The 22,121-nt window shown below is 34.2% G+C and overlaps 2 protein-coding genes across 3 annotated transcripts; one reads left to right on the top strand and one right to left on the bottom strand.

Annotated features, from left to right (window-relative positions):
* The first annotated feature begins 1,541 nt into the window (after positions 1-1,541).
* Positions 1,542-3,834, top strand: LOC123676604 (zinc finger protein OZF-like). 2 transcript variants are annotated; one of them, XM_045612668.1, is made up of 9 exons: positions 1,542-1,787; positions 1,839-2,136; positions 2,201-2,383; positions 2,440-2,624; positions 2,677-2,798; positions 2,861-3,075; positions 3,174-3,302; positions 3,358-3,542; positions 3,601-3,834. In XM_045612668.1, exons 1-9 carry the CDS (start codon positions 1,680-1,682, stop codon positions 3,799-3,801), a joined length of 1,626 nt encoding a protein of 541 aa, XP_045468624.1. In that variant the 5' UTR covers positions 1,542-1,679; the 3' UTR covers positions 3,802-3,834. The 2 variants fall into 2 exon arrangements, with proteins under 2 accessions (XP_045468624.1, XP_045468625.1); XM_045612669.1 differs by having other exon boundaries at positions 1,570-1,787; positions 1,846-2,136.
* On the bottom strand, positions 3,792-21,289 carry LOC123676603 (engulfment and cell motility protein 2-like). The gene is made up of 13 exons (XM_045612667.1): positions 20,954-21,289; positions 17,702-17,942; positions 17,383-17,651; positions 16,611-16,864; positions 16,372-16,554; positions 16,068-16,180; positions 14,207-14,297; positions 13,152-13,350; positions 12,978-13,097; positions 12,474-12,632; positions 4,356-4,522; positions 4,181-4,299; positions 3,792-4,124 (listed from the first exon to the last, which is right to left on the bottom strand). The coding sequence occupies exons 1-13, from the start codon at positions 21,071-21,073 to the stop codon at positions 3,892-3,894; spliced, it is 2,268 nt and encodes a 755-aa protein (XP_045468623.1). The 5' UTR covers positions 21,074-21,289; the 3' UTR covers positions 3,792-3,891.
* Between the last annotated feature and the right edge of the window lie 832 nt (positions 21,290-22,121).

Raw genomic sequence — 22,121 nt, forward strand, 5'->3', positions numbered from 1 at the left:
ATATCAACAATGTAAACGGAACTGGAACCTTTTAATGTTTGAAACTACTCTATTTACGTAAAATAATTCAATCGAGACCACTCGATATAATTTTCAAGTTTTATTTCTGATGGAATAGTTTATTTATTGTTATTATATGAATAGTTGTATTTATTGGATGTCTAGCAATATGATTCTATGTGAATTGTTGAATTATTTATATCGATATTCATGTTGATTTTGAACTTAATCGTTTCCGAATAGTTATAGAAGAATTCCGTGTTTATTTCCATTTTTTTCGAATGTTCCACGTTGTTGTGATTTTCTTGGACGTTTTGAATTGGTGTCTTCGATGGAATAACGAGCGTTTTCAGTGGAGGATGGAGATGAGAGGATGGTTCGAACCCAATGCGGCTCAAATTGGGTTTGAACCAACGGTTCGAAGAATTTCTGTTGATGCTGTTGTGTTTAAGAATTAAATGAGTATTGACTAGTACCTATTTCTTGCAGTTCAACTGTTGACATATGTGTTCAAACCCAATCAGATACCTAATCTTATGTCAAATTAAATTACATAAACGCACTTTTGTGTTTTATTTCAAGATTAGTAGCTATATGTAGATAAAATAAAATAATGGAAGGGAGCACTGGCATTTGGGCAGTCGTTTAGCATGGCCCAAATTGCGTGTATATACCTATATACAGTTATGTGGTCTCCAAAGGTGCCATTGGCTCATGAATTGCGAGCGCCCAACAGACCCTGTCTTCATTAATTAAATTTTATTCTTAGAAATACACCGACCAAAACTAAGATATTGGGAGTTTTTAAGAAAAATAGTACTTCAAATACGTAGAAAATTCGATATCTTGAAGAATTTTCCATTTTGAATACTAACCTACAATAAGTTTCTTCCTTACACAGCTTAAAACTGAAATATTCCCAATTTGCAAAGAAAATTTAAGAAATGCTTTTCTGCTTGGAACCGAAGCCTAATTCAGCATCCACGAGATAAAAACCCCTTCAAATAATGCATAAAATATAATCAGGGCCTTACACAGAACAGGGACACTCGAATTATGCCAGTTTTTCGGAAAAAATCTAAAATTTAAATCAGTACGGAATTTGACTGCAAGCCATCTATCCGCATTTTACTGAACTAATAATTTCCTCGGCCAAAGACGTATAGAATCCTGTGATGGTGACCTCCTCACCATAAGAGGGTTTCAGCTACTCTTTCTAGATGACACCAGTGGGTTCCAGAAAATCAATAAGAAAAATTTTACTGAGAGAGTTTATGATCGAATCTGCTTTAAAATTAGATTTCATGAGAATATGTCAATGCATAATACCGATTTGAAATCAGGTAATTCTTAGGAGTACTGTGAACCTAGATATCCAGCGTTTCGTGGGATCTTTTGAAAAAAAATTGGCCACGAAGGAACTTAAGAATTTTCCAGAACTTTTTACTAATTCGTCATCTATAAAAATCCTTAGAACATTAATAATCTAATTAATATCTATATTCTATGCGTTCTACTCTATCTATGGTTTATCAACACGCATTGGAGGTTATGTTGACATTTGTTGTCAAAACAAAAAACAAAACAAAATTGATATTTATAGTTGAGATTTACATATTTCCAGAAAATCTGACTCTTTCAACTATTTGCTCTATATGAGGAAAAGAAGAATTTGAGCTATGAAATTCGAGAAGATTTGTCGAACTTGTCTTTTAGAGAAGAACCCTCTAAAATCCCTTTTTAATGCCTGCTTGCCGAATATGTTAATGTCTTGTGCTTCTATTCAGGTGACTTGATAATAAGCCTTAGTCATTCGAAACTTAATTCATTACCACCAGGTTTTAGAAGGGGATGGACTACCCCATCAAATCTGTTTACAATGTCTCCAGATGATAAACCGAGCTTACACATTTAAGCAACAATGTGAAAAATCGGACGTTGCTTTGAGACAATACCTAAATGATTTAGAAATACAGAATGTTTCTCTTGAACAGAGCAATCTGATGGTTGTTAAAGATGATCAGTTACTTAGTACTAGTGAAGTTTTACAACAGAATTCTTTATTTCAAGAAATTTTCAATGATGCTACTACCCAATCTTTAGTTGAAAATTTTGCCAATCAAAATGCAAGTTCAGGTGGGATATTCATTCATTGTTGAACATTTCCTTATATATTTATACATATATGTTTGGATTTTAGTTGTTGATGATTTGGCTGAAACTATGCATAGTTTACAAACGATAGCAGAGCAGTATTTGCCGGAAACATGGCATACAGATGCTCAACTCATGCCGTGTCCCAGTGGCCCACAAGAAGTCTTTGCTAGTAGCTTAAATCTCAACAGCTCATTCAAATGTCAATATTGTCCAGAGATGTTTGAAAGTGAGTGTTTTTTACTACTACTTGAAGCTTGTACCTACTTAAAACATACTTTTCAGATGAATGGATTCTATCAGAACATTTAAAAATTCACACAACGGAAAACAAATATTTCTGTAACATATGCTGTAAAGGTTTCTACACAGAGGACTTACTAAGTAAACATTTGAATGATGACCACAGTTTTGATAATCTTAATCCTATAGAACCAAAAGAATTACCTAAGGAGAATGTTCAGTGTGATGTAATAATTCTACAGTTTTGACTACAATACATTCTATTAATTTTTTCCGTAGATATGCGATAGATTCTTTGTCAACTCAAAGTTTTTGAGGAAACATTTAAAGGAAATTCATTTCAACAATCAATTCCCTGATGATAATGAAAAAAAGTATATTTGCTCTATTTGTGGAAGGGGGTAAGACAACCTCCAATTCAGTGTCAAGTTAGCTAAGGTTGATAAATGCAATTTTGTTTCAGTTATAGACAGAATAAATCTCTAATAGTTCATTTACGAACACATACTGGAGATCGACCCCTCAAATGTGAAATATGTGGCCGTTCTTTTGGTCTTGCTAGCTCCTTGCACAAACATCGAAATATTCACAGTTTAGAGAAGAAACACGAGTGTCATATGTGTGGAAGGAAATTTAATCAATCATCCAATCTCACTACTCACTTGAAGACTCACAGAGGTAAGAATCTTTTTGTATTTTTTAGTTTTGGGGTGATATGAGGTTCGAAGAAAACTGACACTAAAGTTATGTTTGGTGTCTCATTATATGTTTTTCAGGTGATAAGGCGTTTAGCTGTAGTATATGTGGGAAGAATGTTTCATCCAAGGCTAATTTGAATGTTCATATGAGAGTTCACACAGGTTTGAAACCATTCAAATGTACTCATTGTCCTAATAGTTTTGCCAGTAAGTATCAACAAATTGAATTTTTTTTAAAATTGATTATTACACATTTTGAAAGCTAATGGACAACTGAAGAAACACATGATGTGCCATACTGGGGCTAAGCCTTACCACTGTTGGCAATGTGGAAAAACTTTTAGACGGAAAGAGACCAGAGATACTCATGTGAGATATCATACAGGGGAAAGACCCTACAACTGTAATATTTGCTCCAAGAAATACATAGCCGCAAGCCATCTACGGGTGAGTTAGAAAAAGATTATTTCTAGATAATGATAGAATTGATCGAATATTCTTTCAGGTGCATATGAAGAGCCACAGTGGAGAAAAAGTGTTTGAATGCAATATTTGCACAAAAACGTTTTCAGATTCCAGAACTTTAAAATCACATATTATAATCCACACAGGTCAAAAACCTTATTCTTGCGAATTTTGTGGACATCAGTTTACCCAGCTTGGTTCATTAAATGCACATGTAAAAAATATACATAATTTACAGTAACAATATTTATTATCCAATAAAAATTTTCACATACTTAAGATTAAATTCATTTTACATTTCAATGATTACCATAATAATTATTATCCCAGTTTATATTTGAATTGTTGTGGATCTTTTACCATTAGAATTTCTTGTTTTCAACAACCTTAACCCAGGTGATTTGAGTGGTATAGCTGGTTTTTCTGCAAGATGTGGTAGTGGAGGGACTGGAGGTGGTTTTTTCGGTATCGGAATGTTTTGTAGTTCCAACATGTGTAGAGATAGATCCATCGTTACCAATTCTTGAAGCTCCTTATTGTATATTTCACTTCTTGCTTCATTCTCTACATGATAAGAAGATTCTTAAGTCTGTAGCAAAAATAAGGAAAAAAAGTCTTACCTTTCAAAATGTGAAATCCATCTAGCCAATAAGAACCCTCTTTCAAATCTTTGGCTATAATATTAATGTAGGTCTTATGCTCGATCATCAAACTGAAGATTAATCGGGTATCTTTGGTTCTGTGGGAGAAATTCAAATTAATAGTGCTTGATTTCTAGAATTCTGTGCAACTCACATATTGTTGACTTTGTGAGGGCATGCTTTACCTTCAACCAAATGACTGATGTTGGAGACGCTGATGATTTCTGGGTCTCCTTTCTTTCTTTTGAGTTTTTCGTCGAATTCATAACATAAGAGTTGTTTTCTGTTCCCGAAAAGTTTTATGAAGCAGTGGTCGATTTTCTGGAAAAGTAAAGGAAAAAGGTAAAGATTCTGTACATGTTCTACCATTCGGAGTAAAATCGAGCTAGGTCTTCAACGTGTTCAACTAAAATCAATATCGCCTAAATATATGTAATAGTGACAAAAAATCCCTGTTTAAGTCGCTGAAATTTCGGTCGCCTGGGATTTTATCTGTAGTTTTTTTTATTCTTTCTTAGTCTATACTATATTAAACTCGTAAGCGCTCCTCCCACCGAAAATCGAACGATTTTGGACCGATTTTGCGGTCGAGTGTTCTCGGCTCTGGGAGAGATACGAGAAAAACTAAAAGTACGGAAAGAAAGAGAAAATGTCGAATTAACTAACGCGGATATTCCCGTTTCCCGATTTTTCGGGATTACCTGGGAATGAACGGATAAAGTTTGGGAAATTTCCCGACGAATTTCCGGATTCACGTCGACGTGAACGACCAATAGGAAAATACTACGTCCTTGGGTAGCAACGGGCCTAGCAACGTCCGCGGCAATTGACGTTTCTAGAATATTTCTAATTGTCGATCGAACCGGAAATAATGATCAATTCAGTTAATTATATCGATTCAATTACAGAAATTCCATATTTGACTAAAATATCGATACTAAATATGCCCCGATGGATGCTTTTCGAATTTTAGAAGCTGCAATAAGTCAATACTTGGACAGAAGACGACAAATGTCAAAATTTATTCATGCCGTGAAATGTTGAAATTTGGACGCATCGAGAGGAAATATGCAAGAAAAGATGTTCAGATACGATTTATATCCCTTTTTCCATGTATATTTGATGATATTTTCGAAAGAAATCGTTTTTAGTCCGTGGGAAGCTTGGTTTGCCAGAAGCCTCTACCAGGAGTCAGTTGGTTATTTGAGAAGTTTTTAACGAGAAATTTGAGGAAATAATAGACTACAACTGTATGTACCGCCCTTTTATGATGGTATTTTTACGTTTTGTTGAGATTTTCATGGAAATTCGTCAAATTTTGAAGCATTCCGTTTCATGTGAATTGTCAAGGACATACGTAAATATATCATTTTGAACAAATATCAGCATTTTAAGGCAAGGAAATCGGTAGGTAGAGATATTTTAATTCGATTACCTTTATATTTAACAATTTTTTAAACGAAATTCATGAAAATTCATCAACTTATAGAATCTCTGTCACCAGTTATTTTGACATTATTCCTATAAGAAGCACAAATGCACCTAATTAAGTAAAGGCGTTGTGGCCGGGTGGTTAGGGATACGGACCGTCGTGGAGTGGTATCTACGCGCTGGAAGTTCAAATCTCAGCCAGTCGATATATTTTTTTTTATTTTTCTTCCAGTTATTAATTCTTTTATTATTTGGCGGTGAATGCTTTGGAATAATGAAATGGATCAAAGTTTTTTTAGTCAACTGTGTGAATGATTTCTATTTAATAATCTATTCGAAATATTCTGACGTTTAAACCAATTCTGTGCTTATTCATAAAATCGTCGAAATCATTAATGAAACGTCAGATGATATTTTAATGGAAATGTTGAAATTTGGACGAATCGAGAGGAAATATTCAAGAAAAGATAATTCAGATACGATTTCTATCCTTTTTTCCATGAATATTTGATGATATTTTCAAGAGGAATCGTTTTGTGTCAGTGGAAAGCTTGGTTTGACAGAAGTCGCTAGGTACAGGAGTCATTTGGATATTTGAGGAGTTTTGAACGAGATATTCAAGAGAATAATAGACTGGAACTATATGTACCGCCCTTTTATGATGGTATTTTTCCGTTATACGTGCTAGATTAACGTTTATACAGAGTGTACTATTTCCGAGATGTCTCTGGAGAACTGAAGACTTTTCTTATAGTTGACATGTTAGCTCTATAGGTTATCATTTCATTGCATAATTCTTGAAGGTATACAGGTAGGGATTGACGATTATATACAGGGTGTATTATTTTCGAGTGGCAATTAGAAGTTCAGGTATTCTTTCTCATGGAGGAAATCATTGAGGAAATATTTAATAATTGATTAACAATTCTACAGGGAGTAAAAATTCGGCATACCAATTCGATATTTGTGAAAAATTAGACTCAATAAAATCTGAAAACTAGATTAATAGTTTCGTGTTAGTCGACTTTTAGATAATTCGTGAAGATATGCAGTACCCATATATTTAAAATTTTTACAGGGTGAGGAATTCAGTGGTCTTTTTAAAATAATAGGGATTCCCTCCTTCCCATCTTATACAGGGTGTACAATTTTCAAGCGCCAATTATACATTTCTGGAAAATCGAGACCTTATGAAATCTGAAAATTGGAATATGAGCTTTAGATTTGTTTTCTCTTGCATAATTTGCGAAGATATACGTGCGATGAATATTTTTTATACAGAGTCCACAATTTTCGACCTCCAATTGGACGACTCTGGAGAACTGAAACCTGTTGAAATCTGATAGTTGAGATCTTAGATCCAGGATATTTTTTTTTTGCATAATTGTTGAAGATATACAGTAAGCGACTGACGATCATATACAGGTTGTATTATTTTCGAGTACCAATTAGATTTTTATGCAGAAATGTGAAATATTGAACCATCGAATTATAAGCTTCAGGTTTTTTTTTTCATTTATATACAGGATGTTTCATGTAAATATACAGTTTATAAAGGGTCGAGTTGATTGTCACTTGATAGGAATTATTCGATATTATTCCCATCCTCAAATTACATACAAGATGCGGGTTACTCACACGTATATTCATGAATCCTTAGTATCTCGCTTTATCTCAGTGCGATATCGATTTTACAGGAGATATGGAAGTATTTATGAATGAATTAAAATATGGATCTATGGGCTATATTGATCAACCTAAAAGGTAGATCTATGGGCTATGATGATCTACCTACAAGGTAGATCTATGGGCAACATTGATCTACCTACAAGGTAGATCTATGGACAACATTGATCTACCTATTAGGTAGATCTACAGGATATATTGATCTACCTACAAGGTAGATAAGGGCGCGTACTAGTATACTATATTAAACTCGTAAGCGCTCCTCCCACCGAAAATCGAACGATTTTGGACCGATTTTGCGGTCGAGTGTTCTCGGCTCTGGGAGAGATACGAGAAAAACTAAAAGTACGGAAAGAAAGAGAAAATGTCGAATTAACTCCCGCGGATATTCCCGTTTCCCGATTTTTCGGGATTACCTGGGAATGAACGGATAAAGTTTGGGAAATTTCCCGACGAATTTCCAGATTCACGTCGACGTGAACGACCAATAGGAAAATACTACGATGTCCTTGGGTAGCAACGGGCCTAGCAACGTCCGCGGCAATTGACGTTTCTAGAATATTTAGGTTTTATATTATTTTTACTGTGTCCATTAGAGGGCTCTTGATGAATAGAACTATTTGAAATATGAATAACTGTATAATAAAATCAAGGATCAATCTAATAATCTATTCAAAATATTCTGACGTTTTAACCAATTCTGTGCTCATTCATGAAATCGTCGAAATACAGAATGAAAATGGGAAACGTCAGATGATATTTTAATGGAAATGTTGAAATTTGGACGAATCGAGAGGAAATATGCAAGAAAAGATGAATCAGATGCGATTTATATCCCTTTTTCCATGTATATTTTATGATATTTTCAAGCGGAATCGTTTTGTGTCGGTGGAAAGCTTGGTTTGCCAGAAGCCTCTACAGGAGTCATTTGGTTATTTGAAAAGTTTTTAACGAGAAATTTGAGGAAATAATAGACTACACCTGTATGTACCGCCCTTTTAGAATAGAATAGAATAGAGTTTATTCAAATATTACATTGATTTTTTTTTTATGATGGTATTTTTGCGTTTTGTTGATATTTTCATGGAAATTGGTCAAATCTTGAAGCATTCCGTTTCATGTGAATTGTCAAGGTAAATATATCATTTTGGAAAGATATCAGCATTTGAGGCGAAGAAAACTGGTAGGTAGAGATATTTTAATTCGATTTCCTTTATATTTAACGATTTTTTAAACGAAATTCATGAAAATTCATCAATTTATAGAATCTCTGTCACCAGTTATTTTGACATTATTCCTATAAGAAGCATAAATGCACCCAATTATGCAAAGGCATTGTGGCCGGGTCGTTAGGGATGCGGTCGTACAATCTGAGGTCTCTTTTGGGATGCGAGTTCAAATCTTGCAGCAGGTGATAACTTTTTTTTTCTTAATTTTTCGCCAGTTATTAATTTTAATATTATTTGGCGGTGAATGCTTCGGATGATTGAAATGGATCAATTTTTTGTTTAGTCTATTGTGTGAATGATTTCGTAGTATACACATATAATTGTTTTTCCGATTTTCAAAGTACATATAAGAATAACGATTATACATTGTTTTTTTTCAAGTTGCCTATTGGAGGTTTTTCGATAAATTGACCATATTATACAGGGTGTACAATTTTCGAGCGCCAATTATGCTTTTCTGTAAAATTGAAAACTTATGAAATCTGAAAATTGAAATTTCAAGTTAGATTTCTCTCACATAATTTGCGAAGATATACGTGCGATGAATAACGTTTATACAGAGTGTACAATTTCCGAGATGTCTCTGGAGAACTGAAAACTTTTCTTATAGTTGTCATGTTAGCTCTATAGGTTATCATTCAATTGCATAATTCTTGAAGGTATACAGGTGGGGATTGACGATTATATACAGGGTGTACAATTTTCAAGCGCCAATTATACATTTCTGGAAAATCGAGACCTTATGAAATCTGGAAATTGGAATAAGAGCTTTAGATTTGTTTTCTCTTGCATAATTTGCGAAGATATACGTGCGATGAATATTTTTTATACAGTGCGATATCGATTTTACAGGAGATATGGAAGTATTTATGAATGAATTAAAATATGGATCTATGGGCTATATTGATCAACCTAAAAGGTAGATCTATGGGCTATGATGATCTACCTACAAGGTAGATCTGTGGGCAACATTGATCTACCTACAAGGTAGATCTATGGACAACATTGATCTACCTATTAGGTAGATCTACAGGATATATTGATCTACCTACAAGGTAGATCTATGGGCGTACTAGTATGTATATTATATTGATATATAAAAAAGTCAATTCAATATATCAAATATTTAACAACAATAGGTATTAATTTTTTACATCGATTCTTCAATTTTTTTAGTGTCCTTTTCATCTCATATGCTCTCAGTTTTTTTTATGTATTTATTCTTCGAGTGAATAAAGAATATCTATAATATTTTAGACACTTTATTGAAATATACCATTTTCTTCCAGATCACTGTTGGTCAAGTGTGCCAACAAACGTATCAGCGCAGAGCGTGTTCTTGAACACCCTTGGTTAAGATGCGCAAGCGATGCTGCACCGTTGACCACGCCTGCAGTGATAAGAAGAAACAACTCCGCCCTTGAGCTATCTCATTTCGCGGAGTCCGCAATGGCTGTGAACAGAGTGGTGCAACAGCACTTCAGCATGAATTTGGGCTACTTGGAACGGCCGAGCATTTACAGAACAGATTCGAGGAACTGTTCATCCCAACTTTTCGGTCTGAGTCCACCGAGCGAAAGCCATCTGATGCAGAGAAGAAGACGTGGCGGTTCTTGTCAGTACCTGTCACGTTCCTCTGTGGTTACTCCTCAACCGATCTCCAGTCCAAGTGGTTGAAATTTTGTTGGTAAACGACGTCACCAGAATTTTTATTATCATATTATCATTCAATTTTTTCTTTTCTTTTTCGGAAGGAAATTCTAATTTGGAGTCTTTAAAGATATCTTTGGAGTTGTTAAATTATTTCATTTACTATGATTTTCTGTAAGTTTCGAATTGATGGAAATAGTTCGTTCGGGTTCTCCAACCATATCATCAAAAATTTGAAAAAAAAATTAAAAAAAGAATAATCTTCAGTTTCAGCGGTTTTTCGGATCTTTCGTTATCTGGAAAAATTTATTTGTCTAATTAATTAAAAAATCAAAAAAATATTTAGTATTTTGTATGAAACAAATTGTTGTGGTTTGAGAACCTCATGTCAGATCTACATTACGCAGGATAGCCCAGAGATGCTATTGGGGTGAATTTATTCCATTTCACATATAAACCAATTAAGTTTTCACAATCCCTTGTGAGTATTCTAAATCTTTAAGAGTAAATACAGATTAATACTGACCTCTGAAAGTGATAAAAACACTGCAGCATCTATTCCAGTGATGATTATGGCTTTTCTGTGTCACTTGATTCGATGGTTCTTTGACAATCAAGTGACTCAGGTAGAGTAACATAGACGCTACTGTTGAGTTTCTTGTTGGAGGTGAAAGTTTGAGTAACAAATTCTAATTGTAGATCTGACACCCTCTAGGTCAGTCCCATTACACATTGAAAGGACTATAATTCACGCATTGATAATCATTTTCATAGTTATTTGGTTTGAAATCGATGCATAAAGAAGCAGATTGTTAACCTAAAATTTCGTAACACAGGTCTGAAGAAGAAGAAGAAAAATTACTCGAGTACTTCATTCCAAAGACCTTTGACCAAGATCTTTCACCCTGTTTTTCTCTGTAAATTATCGATTTGGTTTGACATTGCAAATTCGGAGTAAATTTAAATTTTGACGAATTAATATTTCTTTGGGACTGGCCTTAAGCAGTAGGATTATTTGGCCTAGGTTTATCATTGCGCTTCTATTTTTAATACTTTTGTATATGTTTAATAGATTGAGAAATAATCAGTCTACATTGTGATAATTAAAAATTAAGCATCTTGACTGTGCTGTTTAGAGCACAGATAGAGACTGTAGAAAAACCGTACCTGCTTAAATTTTGTAAGATACGGAGGGTTTATTTTAGGAACTTTGTTTCCGAACAATTGTACTGAGAGAGACAGTCCATATTTCTACTCTAAGAATCCTAAGATACATTTGGATATTTTTTTAACATTTTGTAATGCTCAAGTCATCTAGCTATGTTGGTTGACATGTCGGGGAATAAGTGTAGAGATAGTATCTATTTACAAACAGCTTCAGTCAGTTCAGACAATTCACTTGCATTTAAAATGGCATCAAACACACCAACTTTTATGAGAGCTTTAATATTGTGGAAATTATTCGTACTATTTTACAATTGTTTTACTGTTGGAATACGTTGATTATTATTATAAGTGTTACAAAAAAAAAATTAAAAAAAATTATATAATTTTGAATATATTTATTTATGAATAAAAAAATGTGATTCTGTAACTTTTTACTATTTGTATAGAACCACAAAAAAAAATAATTAAAAAGCAATAATTGAATTGGATATCAGAAATAAAATGGAGACATTTTTGCCCAAAAATAGATTTTGCATATCAGGATCTTACTCTGAAATGAATTTGGACTTTTACCTGTGATAAAAAACAAACAACCTCCTCTTACATAGAAAATTGTGTCAAATATATTTTTACATAGATTTAATTATATACTGTTAATTTTGAAATGTTTGTGTTTATTTATTTTCAAAAACAGATGTATCTTTTGAAAATTGTTTGAAAAAAGCGGTTTATTCTCATTCCACAAATAATGCGTTTTGACCATCTTTGAATAAACAATCTGAATTGAAATTTTCCTGATTGTTTAACTAGTTATCATTAATTTAAGCCAACTAGTAATTCTGAATAGTTTCATCTACATAACCCACTTTAATCCGTTCCTGTACTTACTTAGTTAGTTCGAGAAATCTCCAAAAGAGGATGCTTGTATCGATAATCAAAGTTTCGCTATTTCTTTCAGAATGGCGCTGCTGTTCAATTAAGAGGTTTAAATCGAATTTGAATTAATGAACTTAGTTTACAGCCACTCTTAAAAAATTCGGTCACTGTAACGTAGTCCTACTCTAAGATACAATATTTTCTTTATATTTTCAAATACTATATAATCTTACTTTTTGATCGTTGACCCTGTAAAAGACACTTCCAGTTTCCAAGTAATTCATCCTTTGCTCTTTCACCAACTTCTCGTTCTCTTTCATGTATTTCTCCCTCAATACTTGGACACAAGGGTTATTCTTCATCACATTTTCAAACTCTTCACTGGTTTCTTCCTGAAACCGAAGAAATGTGAAGTAGACGTCGAAATAGAAGCTTTTACACTCTTGTTTAAAGAAAAGAATTATCCAATCGAATCGAAATTCAGAAATAAGTTGCAAAATAGTGAAATTAATATTCTTGCTAAATCTCGTAGGGATATGATTAAAAAAAATGTTTTAAAATTCCAATATCTCATCTATGCATCATATTTCACAAAAAATTGGTGTGCATTGAAAGTTCGACGATGAAGTGAGAAACCCAAACTTAATAGATATCTTTTTTAGGGTATTTGCAGGGATGGGCAAAGAAATGCCAATTTACATGAAGGCTTCACGTCAGTGCTATTCTAATTTTTTTACCTGCCATCTCTGTTTCACCGCCTCGTAGTTGGTCTTGAGCATGATGTTGGTGAGCTTCTTGAAGCTACCGGGCCTCTTCTCCAAAACCATCTTGACTTGTTTCTCGACAACTCTCATCAACTGGAATTTTTTTTATTTTGTTGAAGCAGTGGATGCGCGTTTCGTGTTAGTTACCTTCGGGTATTCAGGTACAGAACAACCTTGCATCTCATTTTTCGTCTTGGACAATATCCAGATGGTCCTGGAGAACAGTTCGTAGAAAAATGGCGTCTTCGTTGTTGCGTTGAATATTGTGGGTTGGAAGGTGCACTTGGTCTTGTTCGTTTCTGGCTCTTTTCCTATTTGAAGGACGTTGGCTAGGAGGTTTACCACGCTGGAAACATTGGAAAATTGTGGGATGGAACAATGATATCAAAAAAGGAAATGGCCACTTAGAAGTGCGGATTTAACCTCAACAGGTTTTTTGTGGGGATGTCTTGAAAATGAAATATTTACTCTGTTAGATAAAAAAATGTAACACTAAAAAAAGCTTAGAAGTTTGTACATCTTATGAATCGATATAATATAGGGTATTCAATTCGAAATAAGGAAAATTCTACAAATTTCCGTTTATAAAATTTGACAAGCCTGTATTCAGGAAGTTCCTGAATTAGAGGTACAAAGAAAAATGAGAGATTCCTTTTTATAATTTTAAGAGAAAAAAGATAAAACTTTAAAACCCTGTACCTCGGAATTGCAGCTTTTGGGAGTCCATGTTTAAAGGCCTTTTTTTCTTGAAATAAAAAATATCGGTTTTTTCATTGGGAAAACAAAGTTGGGACCTGTTCAGGGAAAACTTAACGCCCTGTGAGACCGAACATATATTTATTAGTGATCAAGCAATGAGATAACTCTACGAAACGTTAAATTTCTACATATGTATATCTATAGCAGAACCCAGTATATCGTGACAATATAGAAAAAAATAGAAGCTTCAATTTATCATTTTTAAAAGCTTTTTCCTTTTCCCGAGGAAAATTATTCCAAAAAAGTGTTATATTACATTGTTGTGTTGAGTTAAAAGCATAACACAATTCAGTGTTTATATGACATGAAATTTTGCAGGTTAATTCTGTAACTTTAATAATTTGAACAAGCGCGGAAAAGTTCAAGACCTCACGGGCATTGCTTTTCTCATTTCTTATGATAATTTATATAAACTAACGAAAGAAAAATCGTATTTCTCTTACCTTTCGCTGGTGGAGAAAATCCCTGGCCCAAAGAACGTTTCGTCGATCTGTGTCTGGTAGAAATTTTTGTGGTGAAACTTTTTATAGTAGGCTGGAAGGGAAAACCGTCCCATTAAAAAAACCAACTAGCGCGGATATTCGCGTATCTGGCTTGGTCTGAGCCAGACTATCAGAGCGTATTGTGCATATTTATGCAAAAATATAATCCATGGTACGGTGAGGTGAGTTCATACAAAAGAATTCGGTTTATCGCTAATATGTATTCGTTTTGTGTTCTATGTGTTTGTTTACCGCTCATTAGGTGCATTTTTGGGTAGTCATAGATAGAAAACGAGATAACTCTTGCATTGATTCCTGGTGGGTGGTTTTAGTAAATACGTCCATACTTTTTCAGAGCTCGTTTCCTGGACATATATCATTTCGTCAAGATGTCTTTAATTTAAGAATTTTAAAAAACGGAATGGTCTCAAAAACGATATATTTAGTTCGACTCGCTGATGACGAAACCATCGTCAAATTCAAGTATCTCACCATTTCCTTCCATTTAATCATGTTGGGATTCCTAGAAATCAGAATCTGATGCAGCAACAATATGAAGTATTTAATCAACCACTGGATTCTTCATGCCAAGAATGAAGTCCTAACATAAGACGAAGAATAATAAAAATGAGTGCTCAGTGCTTTATGAATATTTTTATCGAAACTATTCAGGATATCTTCATGAAATAAGTTTACTATTTCTATGCTTTTTAGACGTGGCTTGGTCGACTGTTCATCTTGGCACAGTGGTATATACCTATAGTTCCTTATGAAGAATATCTTTCTAATCTATTTCAAATATTTCAATATAACGGGTGTTTTTTTTCGAGGTATATAACTTTATGTTGGCATTACTGTTCAAGATACCGACCGATTTAACAGCTGTCAAGTGATTTATTCTCAGTTTGGTTTGGCAATTCATCATGAATAGACTCACGATCATCAAGTAAGGCGTAGATTCGTCGAATGGGCCCAAAATGAGATTGTCGTTGTTCCCGATTTTCATAAGCGAATTTTGTTTAGCGATGTAGCGCACTTCTGGTTGAATGGCTACGTCAACAAACAAAACTGCCGCATTTGGAGTGAAGCTAATCCTCGAGTGTATGTCGAAACACCGTTACATCCAGAAAAACTGACTGTTTGGTGCGCTTTATGGGCTGGTGGAATCATTGGTCCGTACTTCTTCAGAAACGATGAAGGCCATAACGTTACAGTCAATGATGATCGGTATAGAGCCATGATTACTAACTTTTTCATTCCTGAATTGAACAACCATGATGTCTAGGAGCTGTGGTTCCAACAAGAAGGCGCAACATGTCACACAGCTCGTGCCAAAATCGATTTATTGAAAGGCACGTTTGGTGACCGCCTAATTTCACGTTTTGGACCTGTGAATTGGCCTCCAAGATCTTTGAGTGATTTAACACCGCTAGAATACTTTCTGTGGGGCTTTGTAGAGCCATTGGTCTGCGGATAAGCCACAAACCCTTGACCATTTGGAAGACAACATTCGCCGTGTTATTGCCGATATACGGCCACAAATGATGGAAAAAGTCATCGAAAATTGGACGTCTAGATTGGACTACATCCGAGCCAGCCGTGGCGGTCATATGCCAGAAATCATATTTAAAATGTAATGCCACAAGATTAGCGTGCGGATAAATAAAATTCATGTCAATCGAATAATCCATCGTTGTTTTATTGCAATTTAAAGTTCTATAGCTCTAAAAAAAACACCCTTTATATGTTTCATTCAGATGAAATGATGAAATGTTGACATGTTATTGAAAAAAAATTCTAATGTCGTTAAGTGAATATTCACCTAGAGCTCCAAATGTCAAATATGATATTTCCTGAGTTGGATCATCGTTCAAGTTTGTCCTTGAACGCCTTAGGATGTCTTCCATGTTTTCCAAGGAGTTTCTGTCCGAATTTCTGTAGGAATGGAATTTTTATTGTTAATGAATATAGTACAAAAATTATCCCCAATAAAAAGCTAAACCATTGAAAACGTAAACAAGGTTTTTACTTGGGAAGCGTAATAACCCAAAAAGTTTAGCACCAAATTAGCAACCTTTATAATGAACTCAATCTTGATAATATTTTTATAAAATTTTGTTCCTTACTCATCTTCTTCTTCAATTAACTCTAACAAGTTTTCCGTAGACTTCATCTTGGATAAACATTCTTCGAATTCGATTATGCTCGTCAACCTGTCAGCTATACCTTGATGATGATGATCTAGTTCGAATTCAACTCTCTTCTTTTGATCCAGTTTAGTCTTGCTCTTCAGAGCGTCTGAGTATAAGCTACAAAAATTCAACCAAAATTCTTCTTGTACTCACATATTTATTTTGGAATTTACCTCAGCAAGAACGTCTGGTAAACATATAGTTCGTACTCCATATTGACATCTAAATTTGGCCATTTTCCTATGATGTGTTCGTAAATATCTGCTTTAGTTTGCTTGTAATTCATTTCTTTAATGAAATGAAGTCGTCTGATGTCAGTTGAATACCTCACGAATATGTTTATCAAGGATATCGTCAGGTATTGAAGGTCTTGATTGTGTATTCTTATGTATGGAGTGAGTTCTTGCAATGGTTTTTGTTTGATAATCTGAAATTCGAAAATTTCGGTCTAAAACTAAAGGTGGAATACCATTGGAGATTTCTCTGGTCACAAAAATCCAAATCGATTCAGTACAATTTCTTTTTGAATATCAAAGAACAATCAAAATATCACAATGAGAATATTTTCATTCTTTCTTAATATAAGATACCTATATGTATAATTCAACGTTTTTTAGGGTGAGTCGCAAAAAAACGCCTGAGCGTATATACTCTATGATACGTTATAGATTGAAAGCCAAGGCCATAGACTAGTTTGTCTATAGCCAGGGCATTTTTTCGTGACAAACTTTCTTTCTAGATATCTATTTCAGTCAATATTTATTAGGCACAGTTTGCTATAAAAAAGACTCCGATTTGATGTGTCTTGTGGAATTCATATTCAATAACGAATCGTAAATTAGAAATGCAAAGGAGTATCTTGCGATCGGATATATTTTATAATAAAAGAGGAAATAATGAATCATTGTGACAAATCATTTTTCTCAAGTATTCGACCAATCTCACCATTTCCTTCCATTTCACCATGTTGGGATTCCTAGAAGTCATAATTTTCTGTAACAACGATATAGAGTATTTAATTTGATCTGTGTAGATTTCAGCATCTAATTTCAGGATTGCTATCAGTTTTGCAAGAAAAGGTTCATCGATTTCCTCGATAAAGCCCATTTTGAAGAGATGGATCACGGTAAGGAGACAAGCTACTGCTTCATCATTGCTCAAGTCTGGTTGACGAACAAAGAAGTTTAGAATCACCAAATGCTTTTCTTGTTTGACTGAAAAAAATCACGATTAAATTTTAACCGAATAGTGCTGTATTTCTCACCCAATGTTTTTATGAAAGCGCTGTCCATATATAGCTGGCTTATGTTTTCGAAACATGTCTTGCGATCATTTTTTTCTAGCAGTAGAAATATAGTGTTGACTTGATGCCATATCGCATACACTATTTTCAAGAAATATCCGTCTTTTATGTCATCGAAATTCTCTTCAGTTATGTAGAGGTTTACCAGTTTTCCATTATTTGTTTGCACTAGCTTCAAACCATAAGCATTGGTTTTCGTAGGCTGAAAAATAAAAGAATTTTGAGAGGTTCCTAATTTGGTGCTTGATACCTTTAGGTAGGGTACAGGGTGTTGACATTGAAAAAAGTATGTTCTAAAAGAGCCAATTATCTTCTCTATGCAAGCAGGAATTGAGCGTCTTTTATTAATACTTCAATTTGTTAATCGAACTTGCACTAGATGAGAACTATTTTTGTGTGAATGAAATAACGTGAATTGAAGCGGTGAAAACGATACATGGTCAAAAAAAAATTATGCAGAATATGAAGATATTCGAAATTTCACAATCATTCGCTGAAAAGATACAAAAGAATTGAATACAAACATATAACATGTTAAATATATTTTAATAAGTGAACATCAATGCTTGTATACAATGCCAAAATAGAGCTGATGAATGTAGGTGTTAGTCATAGATAGCGAATGCGATAGAGAAAAAAATTGTGGTAAATTTATCAGACTAGAGTTGTAATCCCTTATCAATATGGTTCACACGTCATGTGTAGTTAGGAAATAGAATTTAGATATCTAGTTGAAAGTGTTGAATGATTAATATTCTTCTATCCATTTTATTATAGGCGCCAAGAGTCCATTACAGCCTATTCGATTGTCCTATTCATTGACATTCTCATAGATGAACATTAAATAGGTACATTCATTTGACAAAACAAATATTGGGAAAGTGTTAGTCCTTTGCCGCGAATTTAGACATTTTCTACAATAAAACAAGGATAAAAGATTGAGCAGACTAATTTTTTTTGATGAAAGGAACTTAAAAACTTGGGGCATCCAAAACAACATTCTTAGCACAATATAACGCTACAGTAAGGATGTAATGAATCAAAGTAATCTTAACAAATATCACAAATAAGTTTATTATACCAACATCAAGATTATTTTAACAGAAGGAAACAGTTCAAACAATAATGAACACAAACTTTTTCGTATCCAATACCCCATTGTTTATATATCCCAGTGACGTCACTGATGACGTGAAATATTCACTCACTCCTAGAGCCTCAAGTAACCAAAACTCATTAATCGAAAAGGCAAAACGGATCGCATCCATCCAGAACAATCACAGATCTCATCCTCTCCCTTCCTAATCGATTACCCCGCATCTTTCTACCCTTCACCCCTTCCCTGCCGATTATAATCAATTACGAAATCTGTCAACATGAAAGCGACGATGTCTGATGCCGTTTTTCGGTTAACAAAGCCGGGGGATTACGGCAGCTTCAAATTGAAAATCTGTCGTGTTGCAAGAAAAAGTCGTCTTTCACAATTCATTATTACGTCCCTGTAAATCTCTTATTCATAGATTTGCCGATAGAACGAAAAACCCGCTTTGAAAAATTGATGGGGAGAGGGAACAAGAAGATTGTGATTTTCATTAGGCGCCAGCGGGATTCTATGATTATCGGTATGTTAGAATAGTTTCTCTTAGGTCATGGATGTTGTGCATGTCTGGTGGAGGTTTATGAATTTGATAAGAGTCTTATAGTTGATGAAATGTTCGCTGTGTGGATGGTCTAAGTAACCTAGCACATTAAAAAAAAAAAAAAAAAAAAAAAAAAAAATAGTTTCTCTATGATCAGAGATGTTTGTAGTGTGAAATAAGCTTCAGTCTACCTTTTCATTCGAAGATGTGCCAGGGCTTTGAATATGCATAGATGCGCTACATCGCATTTTGCATAATGATCTAAAGCTTCACCCTTTTAAATGAAATTCAAGTGAAACAAGAATTGAAACCTCAATAAGTCATTCAGAGGAGAATTCGTAAACCAGCCCACTTATTACGAAATTATAATATAAATCTATGTAAAATGTCTTCAATTAAAGTCAATATTTGAGACACATTTAGACAAGATGTAAACTTGTTATTATCTTCTCGATTCATTACACCTTAATAACTATTAGAACATCTATTAATTAGACAGATCCAAATTTAGATACTTGCTTCAAACTTGAAGTACCTATCTATGCAATTTGTGAAGTTTATTTTGTTGAATAAATATTGCCTTATCTTTATTGAAGCAGAAATGAGGTCGACGGGAAAATGTATTCCGAAATTGAGATTGTTAAACGATATCAATTACGCCTATTATCACAATAGATACAAATTGGCGTGTTTGTACCTCAAAAGAAAACTAGTAGAGATCAAATTCAATCAACAACAATATTTGGGGTTTGGCTTTAATTAGAACCTTTGACTTTTGAGAAAACAACCTCCACAATGAATAGGAAATAGGATGTTTTTTAACACCTGTGTGTAATAGGTAACAGAATATTATCAAAATTTTTTTGAAAATTCCAGTTTACAACCTATCATTTCTGAAATAATGCATCTCTGAACTGCAAGCATTTTCATAATCTACGTTAACGAATCAATTAATATGATGCTATAAAGTTCTCATGTGGCTAGTTTTAATTTTTGGTATAAAATTTTATTTTCAAGGTCCAGGTATGGAAAATTTGAAACAAATTTTTCGATATAAAAATTTTCGGGCTGGTACGAAATTTGGCTTATTAGGGATCCTTCATTCTAACATCGCTTACTGATTCATCGCACTTTATGAAAATTCGAACTCGTAATTTGGAAAAAATCGTAAAATATTGAATCTCTGCACAATAATATTGATCACACCCTCCACGAATAAACCTCTGTCTCTGGAGTCACCAACCTTCACAATGAATAAGAAATAGGATGTTTTTCAACACCTATATTCAAATTGGAATAAATGCACGCCTCGATGTTGCGCTGTTACGTAGTGCCGTCCAGATTTGTTACGCGACGATGTTTTTTCTATGTCTAGACGCGCCTTTAGGGTTTCAGTCAACTGAATGACGAATTTACGCGCCCAAAACTCGCAAGTGCGTAGAAACCCTAAAGGCGGCTTGGTGCCACCATCCGAATAAAAAATCATCCAGCCATAACTCTCTCGATTTACCAACCCCATAAATAATAACAATAATCTACCCTGGCGCAAAACCCAAAGCAGCAACTCACGTACCATCTCGAACTTAGCCAATAGACGCACAACATTCTCCTCCAGGGAGGCATTCTTGTCGTAATCGTACAAGATGTTCTGCCTGCCGTCCATGCTCTCCACCGACACTTTAACGATGCTCATATTTATTATTTTATTTTTTTTATTCACGACCGTTTCATCCGTCGCAGGAAGCTTGACTGTCCACGGACTTGCACACTCCACCTTATCTGTAGATAACGGCTTTCGAATTATTTTTTCACATTCGTTATATTGATTACTCTAACGTTAGTCATCAGCATCGGACAGGTCTGTTTGGATGATCTGGATAGGATTGAGTGTTGGGGAATTTTAGGATGCAGGTGTTGGGGATCGTTCCACTGGGTTTTCCTGACAAGGAAGAGATCGCGAGGTTATCTAATCTTACGTAAATGTAGGGCTACCGTTGGTTTTTTGTAGACCGACTGGTAGATTGGTGTCTTTGATAAGATTAAGAACTTAAACGTTTATTTTTTGTGCAAAACTGTAATCTTATGAGGAATAGTGGAGTTTTCAATTTTCTCTACAATGCGTGTAGTTTCTTAGTTAGTTATCTTTTCCATCTTTCAAGTGATTATCGTATGGAGAGTATCGGTTATTATTGGAATCATTGTATTTCTTAATTGTTGTTCAAAGATTTCCTTCCTGGTCAGGCAATTATTGCGTGTTCCTGATTTCATTGAATTCATCTAGAGATTATCAGATGAGCGGGTAATTGCCAAAAAAAATTTTTTTTATAAGCATGTTGTTTCAATTCTTTTTCCGAACGCATTATGAGTCGCAAAGAGTCACTTTCCCGCAGTGTGTAGAAAAAACTCCTGCTTTTTCTTTTCGTACGCGTATATGCGTATATGCATATATGTTTTGAAAAATCCTGATCTAGAAATTCGGAAAAAAAAGAAGAAAAAATTGAATCTCTACACAATAATCGCTATATCTCCTAAAATATTGGTCACAGCCCCCTCAAATAAAAATGTTTTCGATAGATCATGCTGTAATCCAAACCATATTTAAGTTTCAAGTCCGTATCTTTTCCCTAGGACAGTTGGCAGTCCCGTTAATATCATCAAAAATTTTTATAAAAAGGGAGAAGCAGCAAAGGTCATTTGGCTAGCACCATTTCAATATGATTTCTGGCATATGACCGCCACGG

Source organism: Harmonia axyridis, chromosome 3, assembly GCF_914767665.1.
Source record: "Harmonia axyridis chromosome 3, icHarAxyr1.1, whole genome shotgun sequence".
Taxonomy (NCBI): Eukaryota; Metazoa; Arthropoda; class Insecta; order Coleoptera; family Coccinellidae; genus Harmonia; species Harmonia axyridis.